This window comes from Choloepus didactylus, chromosome X, assembly GCF_015220235.1.
Source record: "Choloepus didactylus isolate mChoDid1 chromosome X, mChoDid1.pri, whole genome shotgun sequence".
Classification (NCBI taxonomy): Eukaryota; Metazoa; Chordata; class Mammalia; order Pilosa; family Megalonychidae; genus Choloepus; species Choloepus didactylus.
The window spans coordinates 142,448,643-142,460,448 of NC_051334.1; the positions used below are offsets into that span (position 1 = coordinate 142,448,643).

General features: G+C 39.4%; 1 protein-coding gene across 1 annotated transcript in view; it reads left to right on the forward strand.

Annotated features, from left to right (window-relative positions):
- LOC119523310 (60S ribosome subunit biogenesis protein NIP7 homolog) overlaps window positions 1–10,970 on the forward strand; it is a 167,834-nt gene extending 156,864 nt beyond the window's left edge. The window contains exon 6 of the mRNA XM_037822076.1: window positions 8,117–10,970. Within this exon, the coding sequence (XP_037678004.1) occupies window positions 8,117–8,716 (600 nt within the window). The 3' untranslated portion in view covers window positions 8,717–10,970. The remainder of the gene's footprint in view (window positions 1–8,116) is intronic.
- Window positions 10,971–11,806: the final 836 nt, after the last annotated feature.

An 11,806-nucleotide genomic window follows, 5' to 3' on the forward strand; every position in this document is an offset into this window, starting at 1 on the left:
GCCCTCTCTGATAAATTGATACATGGGGGGACCTGATTTGGCTTCCACTGGACTCCTGCTTGACACAGAGAGAAAGCCCCAGTCAGGTCTCAAGGGCATTATCACATGCCACTCTGAGTCTCCTTGGATCTGCACAGCATGGAGACAGGCTCCTGCCATCTCTGAGAATGGAGCTGTAGAACTCAGAGTAGACCGAGATTATGTCCTGGGGGAGACAGATCAGAGTCCCCAGATTCCTAGACACCGAAGCCAAGCGAGAAGAAAAGTGAAAGCATGTGGCCAAACCTCCCAGTACTCACCAGTCCAGATGGTCGGAGAGAAGTGTCTCCTGACTGGCTTGCCAAAATATGTTGCTGGATTTGGGTTCCTAGGTTCTTGGCCATGCCACAAGAAAGAATTCAAGGGCACAGCACAGGTTGAGAAAGCAGGTAGAAAGTTTATTAAGATCACAAGTGAGAGGAACATGCAGGCACTCTCGCAAAGAAAGAGGTGAGTGGCAAGAGGCCTCAGTGGGTCTTTATTGGCTGAATCTTTCAGATCTAAGCCCTTCCTAACACACTGCTGAATTGCTGTTGCATCTTTGTCAAACATCTGCTGGGCATATTTGTGTGGGTCAGTTTTTTTAAGAAAAGCTTTTTTGAAATGTAATTGACATTCAATAAATTGCACATATTTAAATTGTACAACTTTGTAAGTTTTGACAAATATATACACCCATGAAACCATCATCACATTCAAGATAATAAACATACCCAAAAGTTTCCATGTGCCCTTGGTAACCGCTCCTTCCCACTTCTCCCCACTGTGTCTCCAGGCAATCACTGGTCTGCTTTATGCCACTTTAGTTTGCATTTTTTGAATTTATCTATTTTGAATCATACGTAATATATTCTTTTTTTCTGGCTCCCTCCATTGAGCATAATTATTTTGGGATTCATCCATGTCATTGCGAGTATCAATAATTCATTCCTTTTTTTGGTGAGTAGTATTTCACCATATGGATATAACACAGTTTGTTGATACATTCACCTGTTGGGACATTTGGATTGCTTTCAGGCTTTAGCTATTGCAAATAAAGATTCTGTGAGCATTCATGTACAAGGCTTTCTATGGATATATGTTTCTGTTCTCTTGGGTAAGTAACTAGGAGAGGAATGGCTGAATCATTTCATAAATGTATGTTTAAGTTTTTAAGAAACTACCAAACTGTTTTATGTAATCCCCAGCAGAGAAAGAGAATTCCATTTCATTAGCATCCTTGGAAACACTTGATATTGGTCATTCTTTTTCATCTTAGCCATTCTAATTTGTGTTTAGTATTATTTCATTGTGTTTTTAATTTGCATTTCCCTAAGGACCAATGGTGTTGAGCCTCTTTTTTATATGAGGTTGTTTATTTTCTTATTGAGTTTTTAAGTGTTCTTTATATATTCTGGATGCTAATCCTTTATCAGACACATGCTTTGCAAATATTTTCTGCCAGTCAATAAATTGTCATTTCAGTTGTCCTAACAGTGTCTTTCAAAGAGCAAAAGTTTTCTTTAATTTTCATGAAGTCCAATTTATCCAATTTGTTTTTTAACGGATTGTGCTTTTGGTTTCATATGTAAAAAATTATTGCCTAACCAAAGGTCATGAAGGTTTTCTCCTATATTTTCTTCTAGGACTTTTATCGGTTTTGTTTTTTTTTTTTTTTTTTTTTTTTTTTTTTTTTTTTTAAATCATCATTTTATTGAGATATATTCACACACCACGCAGTCATACAAAACAAATTGTACTTTGGATTGTTTACAGTACCATTACATAGTTGTACATTCATCACCTAAATCAATCCCTGACACCTTCATTAGCACACACACAAAAATAACAAGAATAATAATTAGAGTGAAAAAGAGCAATTGAAGTAAAAAAGAACACTGGGTACCTTTGTCTGTCTGTTTCCCTCCCCTACTTTTCTACACATCCATCCATAAACTAGACAAAGTGGTGTTTGGTCCTTATGGCTTTCCCAATCCCATTGTCACCCCTCATAAGCTACATTTTTATACAACTGTCTTCGAGATTCATGGGTTCTGGGCTGTAGCCTGACAGTTCCAGGCATCCACCACCAGCTACCCCAATTCTTTAGAACCTAAAAAGGGTTGTCTAAAGTGTGCATAAGAGTGCCCACCAGAGTGACCTCTCGGCTCCTTTTGGAATCTCTCTGCCACTGAAGCTTATTTCATTTCCTTTCACATCCCCCTTTTGGTCAAGAAGATGTTCTCCGTCCCACGGTGCCAGGTCTACATTCCTCCCTGGGAGTCATATTCCACGTTGCCAGGGAGATTCACTTCCCTGGGTGTCTGATCCCACGTAGGGGGGAGGGCAGTGATTTCACCTTTCAAGTTGGCTTAGCCAGAGAGAGAGGGCCACATCTGAGCAACAAAGAGGCATTCAGGAGGAGACTCTTAGGCACAAATACAGGGAGGCCTAGCCTCTCCTTTGCAGCAACCGTCTTCCCAAGGGTAAAACTTATGGTAGAGGGCTCAACCCATCAAACCACCAGTCCCCTATGTCTGTGGTCATGTTAGCAACCATGGAGGTGGGGTAGGCGAATACCCCTGCATTCTCCACAGGCTCCTCAAGGGGGCACTACATCTTTTTTTTTTTTTTTTTCCCCTTGTTTGTCTTTTTTCTTTCTTCTTTTTTTTTTTTTTAACTTTCCCTTCTTTTTTCAAATCACCTGTATGAAAAAAAAGTTAAAAAGAAAACAAACATACAATAAAAGAGCATTTCAAAGAGACCATAGCAAGGGAGTAAGAAAAAGACAACTAACCTAAGATAACTGCTTAACTTCCAACATGTTCCTACTTTACCCCAAGAAAGTTACATAATATAGCAACATTTCAGTGAACTTGTTCCTACTACAACCATCAGAAATTAACAGACCATAGTCATTTCTGGGCATCCCCAGAACGTTAAATAGCTTATCTGTTCTTCTTGGATTATTGTTCCCCCCTTCCTTAATTGCTCTCTACTGCTAGTTCCCCTACATTCTACATTATAAACCATTTGTTTTACATTTTTCAAAGTTCACATTAGTGGTAGCATATAATATTTCTCTTTTTGTGCCTGGCTTATTTCGCTCAGCATTATGTCTTCAAGGTTCATCCATGTTGTCATATGTTTCACCAGATCGTTCCTTCTTACTGCCGCGTAGTATTCCATCGTGTGTATATACCACATTTTATTTATCCACTCATCTGTTGAAGGACATTTGGGTTGTTTCCATCTCTTGGCAATTGTGAATAATGCTGCTATGAACATTGGCGTGCAGATATCTGTTCGTGTCACTGCTTTCCGATCTTCCGGGTATATACCGAGGAGTGCAATCGCTGGATCGAATGGTAGCTCTATATCTAGTTTTCTAAGGAACTGCCAGACTGACTTCCAGAGTGGCTGAACCATTATACAGTCCCACCAACAATGAATAAGAGTTCCAATTTCTCCACATCCCCTCCAGCATTTGTAGTTTCCTGTTTGTTTAATGGCAGCCATTCTAACCGGTGTTAGATGGTATCTCATTGTGGTCTTAATTTGCATCTCTCTAATAGCTAGTGAAGCTGAACATTTTTTCATGTGTTTCTTGGTCATTTGTATTTCCTCTTCAGAGAACTGTCTTTTCATATCTTTTGCCCATTTTATAATTGGGCTGTCTGTACTATTGTCATTGAGTTGTAGGATTTCTTTGTATATGCAAGATATCAGTCTTTTGTCAGATACATGGTTTCCAAAAATTTTTTCCCATTGAGTTGGCTGCCTCTTTACCTTTTTGAGAAATTCCTTTGAGGTGCAGAAACTTCTAAGCTTGAGGAGTTCCCATTTATCTATTTTCTCTTTTGTTGCTTGTGCTTTGGGTTGTAAAGTCTAGGAAGTGGCCTCCTAATACAAGGTCTTGAAGATGTTTTCCTACATTATCTTCTAGGAGTTTTATGGTACTTTCTTTTATATTGAGATCTTTGGTCCATTTTGAGTTAATTTTTGTGTAGGGGGTGAGGTAGGGGTCCTCTTTCATTCTTTTGGATATGGATATCCAACTCTCCCAGCCCCATTTGTTGAAAAGACCATTATGGCTCAGTTCGGTGACTTTGGGGGCCTTATCAAAGATCAGTCGGCCATAGATCTGAGGGTCTATCTCTGAATTCTCAATTCGATTCCATTGATCTATATGTCTATCTTTGTGCCAGTACCATGCTGTCTTGGCAACTGTGGCTTTATAATAAGCTTCAAAGTCAGGGAGTGTAAGTCCTCCCACTTCGTTTTTCTTTTTTAGAGTGTCTTTAGCAATTCGAGGCATCTTCCCTTTCCAAATAAATTTGATAACTAGCTTTTCCAAGTCTGCAAAGTAGGTTGTTGGAATTTTGATTGGGATTGCATTGAATCAGATTGTTTAGGTTTTCAATTTCCTTATTGGTCTTCTGTCTGGTTGATCTATCTATAGGAGAGAGTGATGTGTTGAAGTCTCCCACAATTATTGTGGAAACATCAATTGCTGCCTTTAGTTTTGCCAATGTTTCTCTCATGTATTTTGTGGCACCTTGATTGGGTGCATAGACATTTACGATTGTTATTTCTTCTTGCTGAATTGCCCCTTTTATTAGTATGTAGTGGCCTTCTTTGTCTCTCAAAACATCCCTGCATTTGAAGTCTATTTTATCTGAGATTAATATTGCTACACCTGCTTTCTTTTGGCTGTAGCTTGCATGAAATATTTTTTTCCATCCTTTGACTTTCAATTTCTTTGTGTCCCTGTGTCTAAGATGAGTCTCTTGTATGCAACATATTGATGGTTCATTTTTTTTGATGCATTCTGCGAATCTATATCTTTTAATTGGGGAGTTTAATCCATTTACATTCAACGTTAAAACCGTGAAGGCATTTCTTGAATCGGCCATCTTATCCTTTGGATTATGTTTGCCATATTTTTCCCTCTCTCTATTAATATCCTTTATTGTACCCATACCGAATCTCTTTAGTACTGAACCTTTCTCCAAGTCTCTCTGTCCTGTCTTTGTTTCTCTGTCTGTAGGGCTCCCTTTAGTATCTCCAGTAGGGCAGGTCTCTTGTTAGCAAATTCTCTCAGCATTTCTTTGTCTGTGAAAAATTTAAGCTCTCCCTCAAATTTGAAGGAGAGCTTTGCTGGATAAAGTATTCTTGGCTGGAAATTCCTCTCTCTCAGAATTTTAAATATATCGTGCCATTGCCTTCTCGCCTCCATGGTGGCTGCTGAGTAGTCACTACTTAGTCTTATGTTGTTTCCTTTGTATGTGGTGAATTGCTTTTCTCTTGCTGCTTTCAGAACTTGCTCCTTCTCTTCTATGTTTGACAGTGTGATCAGTATATGTCTCGGAGTGGGTTTTTTTGGATTTATTCTATTTGGAGTTCGCTGAGCATTTATGATTTGTGTATTTATGTTGTTTAGAAGATTTGGGAAGTTTTCCCCAACAATTTCTTTGAATACTCTTCCTAGACCTTTACCCTTTTCTTCCCCTTCTGGGACACCAATGAGTCTTATATTCGGACGCTTCATATTATCTATCATATCCCTGAGGTCCATTTCGAGTTTTTTCAATTTTTTTCCCCATTCTTTCTTTTATGCTTTCATTTTCCATTCTGTCATCTTCCAGGTCACTGATTCGTTGTTCAACTTCCTCTAGTCTTGTACTATGAGTGTCCAGAATCTTTTTAATTTGGTCAACAGTTTCTTTAATTTCCATAAGATCGTCCATTTTTTTATTTAGTCTTGCAATGTCTTCTTTATGCTCTTCTAGGGTCTTCTTGATTTCCTTCATATCCCGTACTAGGGTCTCATTGTTCATCTTTAGTTCTTTGAGTAGCTGCTCTAGGTGTGTCTCTTCTGGTCTTTTGATTTGGGTGCTTGGGCTTGGGTTATCCATATCGTCTGGTTTTTTCATATGCTTTATAATTTTCTGTTGTTTTTGGCCTCGTGGCATTTGCTGTCCTTGATAGGGTTCTTTTAGGGTTTGTAGACCAGTTGAAGTCCTTATCTCTAATTTATCAGATCTACAGCTTCGTGGAGTACACTTTCTCTAACTAACCAGCAGGTGGCGTCCACGAGCCACCTGTTCTCCACAAGCCAGATCTCCCCTGCTTAGCCTTTTTGGTGAGTGGGGGAGTGAGTCTTGTGGGGCCCAATTGGTGTCCCAAGCTTGCGTGTGTAGTTGGTGTTGCCTGCCCTGTATGTGGGGCGTGTTTCTGGGCAGTCGGGGAGGGGGGGTGGCCCTAACAATCAAATCTCCCTGATGATCCTAGAGTTTTAAAGCTACTGCAATAGTCTAATCCTTCAGTTCAGTCCTGCCACAGTTTGTCTCTGCCACTGACCCACAAGACTTTGGTATTGGCGTATGGCTCCTGAGACTTGCAAGTGGGCCCCTCTTCCAGGCTGTGCACCCCGGGTCCTCTGTTGAGGGATGACTGTGCTATGTCACAGGTGAGTGCCGTCCCCCCAGGGCAGTTCTGGGCTGCTGGGCTGTGTTGGGAGGCTCCCAGTCTGCTCAAATGATGGCTGAATGGGGCTCTGTTAATTCACACTGCTCCCCCTTCCCAGCTCTGGGACATTCAGCTGAGGTTGCAGGGAAGGCTAATGTCCACGCCCAGTTTTGTGGTGTGTGCCTGTTATTTGAAGCACTTCCGTCACACTGGGTTGTCTGGGGCAGCTCTGGGCTATGGGGCTGGCGATGGGCAGGAGTGTTTCCTGTCCACCAGGATGGTGGCTGTGAGCGGACACCCCCCTTTTCTTGGGAAGTTGTGTTGTTTAGTGAATTTTCTCAGCCACTGGATTATTGCCTTTTGTCTCAGAGCTCTCTTATTTCTGCTCTTGACTTGACGTGCCCAAATTTCAATTCTTTGAAGCTTTCTGTATTGAGCTTCTTAGAGTAATTGTTTTAGAAAAAGCAAAAAGGATTTAAAAAAAAAAAAAAAAAAAAAAACGGCCCTCCTCAGAGATCTAATGGGTTATTGAAATGCTAATAGACAAAGCAACCAGGGCCATTAAGGAAAGGTGCCCTGGGCAGAGAGATCAGCCTTGCTTAGGGATTTGCATATGCGCCTCAAGGCCTGATCTCCGCCCTTCCCCTTTCTGTGTTCACCAGAACTCCAAAAATCCTCTGCTTTTACTTTGGAGCTTCTCGTGTTGTTTTCCTTCTATGCCCGTCTCCTCTCTGCTGGGCTGGCTGCTCTCAGAGTCTCTGGTGTCTGGCCTCAGTCTATCTATGGTTGGAGTTTGAATCAGTAGAATGAGTTTCCGATGAGAGCAGCCACTGCAATTCTCCCTTCTCCTTCCTGGAGCTGACAGCCCCTCCTCCCCCGGGACTGAGCCTGGCAGGGAGGGGCGCGGGTCCCCTGGCCGCAAAAACTTACAGATTTCGGTGATCTCAGCAGATCCACGTTTTCATGAGTGTTGTATGAAGTATGCCCAAAGACAGATTGCTCTGTGGTGTCCAGTCCACGCAGTTCCTGGCTTTTTACCTACTTTCCTGGAGGAGTAACTAAAACATACAGCTCACCAGTCTGCCATCTTGCCCCGCCTCCGACCTTCCGGTTTTGTTTTTATATTTAGGCCTATGATTCATTTTGAGTTAATTTTTGTATATGGTACAAACCATGAATCCAAGTTCTTTTTTGCACATAGCTTTCCAGTAGCTCCAGCACTATTTATTGAGAAGGTTATTCTTTTTCCAATGAATTCCTTTTTCAAAAACTGTCCATATATGTATGAATTTATTTCTGGACCTTCTATTCTGTTCCATTGATGTATTTGTCTATTTTGCCACAAATACCATGCTGTCTTGATCATTCTATAGCTTAATATTAAGTCTTAAATCAGGAATTATTAGCCCTCCAACTGTGTTCTTTTTTAAAGTTTTTTTTTTTTTTGACTATTCTGCATTGTTTGCATTTCATATGAATTTTAGAATCAACTTGTCAATTTCCACCAAAAATCTTGCTGGGAATTTGAAAGGAATTTTGTCAAATCTATAGATCAATTTGGAGAGAATTGACATCTTAACAATACTGAGTCTTTTGACCCAATATTAAGGTATAAATCTCTATGTAGGACTTCCGCTTCCGGCAACTGAAGCACGAGGATCTCGTTTCCTGCCGAGCGAAAAAAATGCGGCCTCTGACTGAAGAGGAGACCCGTGTAATGTTCGAGAAGATTGCAAAATACATCGGGGACAACCTTCAGCTGCTCGTCGATAGGCCCGACGGCACGTACTGTTTCAGGCTGCACAACGACCGGGTGTATTACGTGAGTGAGAAGATCCTGAAGTTGGCCGCTAACATTTCCGGTGAGAAGCTGTTATCGTTGGGAACCTGCTTCGGGAAATTCACTAAGACCCACAAGTTCCGTTTGCACATCACAGCTCTGGATTATCTTGCGCCCTATGCCAAGTATAAAGTCTGGGTAAAGCCTGGAGCAGAGCAGTCTTTCCTGTATGGGAACCACGTGTTGAAATCTGGTCTGGGTCGAATTACTGAAAATACTTCTCAGTACCAGGGAGTGGTGGTGTACTCCATGGCAGACATCCCTTTGGGTTTTGGGGTGGCAGCAAAGTCTACACAAGACTGCAGGAAAGTAGATCCCATGGCGATTGTGGTATTTCATCAAGCAGACATTGGGGAATATGTGCGACATGAAGAAACGTTGACTTAAAATGGAGTCATCACAAGGACTTATGGCTATATGGAAAGGCCTAGATTTGTTTCCTGTGTCTGTGTAGGTTCAACCATGAGTTTTTTCCACTTTTCAGGGACTTCTTAGTTTCATGTTTTCTCTATCACTGACGAATGCGGGCTGGATTCTTACTATACAGAAATAGCCAAAAGTGGAGTTTGTGTTTATGACTAAGTAGAATGCCGTGTTTCATATTTGAATCAGAGGGCTTCTTGTTCTGAGTAACATGTTCTAAATCTTTGGAACTTAGGATGAGAATAGCTTACTATTGTTATCTGTGATAACACCTTGCTTTCCAAACTTATGATTACATGATGGGTTTTCTTTGTTTTTTTTTTTAATATTGTAAAAAAAAAAAGGATATTGCTGTTTGTGAACACTAGGCCATATCTGGGGTTTTACAGATGAGATTTAGCTAAAATTCAAGAGCAGTTCTGCTCTTTTTTAAAATGGTAAGTGCTTTGTGATGCAGGGGGGGGAAAAAAAACCCTGGATTCAAGCCTCAGTTCTGCCATTTACCAGTTTTATGGCCTGAGATAAAATGGGATGAATCATTCAGATTTTTAAGCTCATTTTCTACTTCTGTGCAAAAACAGCCTTTATTGTTTACCTAAGAATGGTTTTTAGAGTTAGAGTTCCATGATTGTAAAGCATTTAGCACAGTATCGTGATGAATGATGATTGTTCAATAAATGTTAAGAATTATTTTTATATTGCACATTCTTGGGTATTTCTGTTCATAAGAGTAGGGTCTTATCAGTACAATTGGTTATGTTATCTTGGTTTTTATGAGCTGCTTTCTTGATCTTTTTCTTGTATGATCCCAAGTGGAAATGTTTTTTTCATCATCTTGATTTCATAAAACATAATTTCTCTTATGAACTTTTACTTCTCTGGCCAGATTGGACAAAAAGTGCTAGTCAGAAATCCTGAAATAATTATTCAGCTCCTTTTTCCTTTCCCATGCCTCATTTTAAAAATAAGTTTTAGATTAAAATGTATTTTTAAAAGAAGCATTTTATATACCCAAATACCAAAAATTACCTGTATTGTAAAACAGAACAATTTATTTGATAAATATGCTGGTTATTTTTCATTGCAAAGAAAACGCCTCTAAAAACCTTTTTCAAGTACAAAATGGCACTCTACCAACTTCTATTTTTATGTGCAAGCTCTAACTAGATTTTGTCCCATCTTTGATTTTGTCCCATCTTTTTTAACTCTTCTCTTTCCTAAGGTTAACCTTCAAATAATGCTAAACGGTGATCAGCATTTTGATGATAGCATTTAGTGCATACTTTAGAAATAGCCAAACTCAAAACTTGTGCATTGTCTTTATTGCCATTGTGCCTTTGTAGGTGAGGGCAATAGACTAAAACTCGAATATGAGAAATTAATTTTCCAGTAATTTGTAAAGCTAATTTGTTTGTTTCTGCTCCAAAAAAGAGGCAGGGTTTTGTAATCCTCCTAGCTTAACATGTTGGCTTCCTTTTATCTGTAATTGTTGGAGCATTGAAGAGACGCTTCAAGAAATATAGCTGCAGGATCCCAGAAAGAACAATGACAAAGCTCTGGGCTGTTGACCACCAGTTTACATAATTATAGTTTGATTGGAGAAGAAAAAAATCAGCCATTTTCCTCATCCGGGCAAAGTTGTAGTACCGCCACATGTGGAAGATATTGTTCTGTACCTTTCGTGTACTCTCCTGTGAGAGAGAAATGAAATAAAGAAAAGGAGTGCCCTCCCCCCTTTCCCAACATCACCTGGGTACTCTAAAAGACTAACTGAAAGTATCTATAAGTTGATGGTTAATAGTTTTGCTGAATAAGTAAAAATGGTTAGGACTTTAATTTTTTTTTTAATGCTTTTTATAATGAAAAATTACAGTGCTCAAACTAGAGAGCTCTTCCAGAGGATTGCTAGATGTAGACATGTGCTCAGCACATCATTGCCTTACAAGTGCCCCTTTATATGCTCTAAGATGGGCTGGCAAAATTTTAATGAGTATTTTAGGCTTTACACATCATACAATTTCTTGCAACTACTCAGCTCTGCCGTTGTAGTGCAAAAGCAGCCATAGACAGTATGCAAGGGAATCAGCATTGCTGTATTCCAGTGAAACTTGATTTTAAAAAAGGCAGTGGACTTCTGTGCATCAAAGGACAATATCAAGAAAGTGAATAGACAATCCACAGAATAAGAGAAAATACATGTAAATTATATGTAATAAACGTCTAGTATCCAAAAAAAAAAAAAAATCTCTATGTAAATTTTCTTTAATTTCTCTAATCAGTACTTTCTGGTTTTAGATTACAGGCCTTGCATATCTTTTGTCAAATTTATCCCTAGGTACCGAGTATTTTTGTATGCTATTTTAAATAGTTTTTTGAATTTTTAATTTACAATTTTTCATTACCAGTGTATAGAAATAAAAATTTCTTTTTATATATTAATGATGCAGTTTGCAACTTTGCTAAACTCAGTTATTAGTACTAGAAGCTTTTGTGTAGATTCCATCAGATTTTCTATGTATGAGAGGGTCATCTGCAAGTAGAGAATTTTACTTCTTCCTTTCCAATTTGAGTGCCCTTTATTGCTTTTCCTTGTGTAATCAGTCTGATCAGAACCTCCAGTATAATGCTGAATAGAAGGAGTGAGAAAGGATATTCTTGACTTGTTACTGATCTTATATGGAAAGAATTCATTCTTTCACCATTAAGTATGATATCTGTAGGTTTTTCATAGATGCTTGTGCCACTTTGGATGTATTATGTCCCCCAGAAAAGCCATGTTCTTTACTGTAATCTTGTGGGGGCAGATTTATTAGTCTTTTGATTAGGGTGGAAACTTTTGATTGAGTGTTTCCATGGAGATGTGGCTGACCCAACTGTGGGTGATACTTTTGATTAGATTATTTCCATGGAGGTGTGGCCTCACCTATATAAACTATTGATTAGTTCACTTGAGTATTTAAGAGAGAAGCTAAGAGCTGACACAGACCCAGATGCTTGCTGATACTTGGAGATGCTTGGAGATGCAGACAGAAGGACGTTTGGATATGCTAAGCT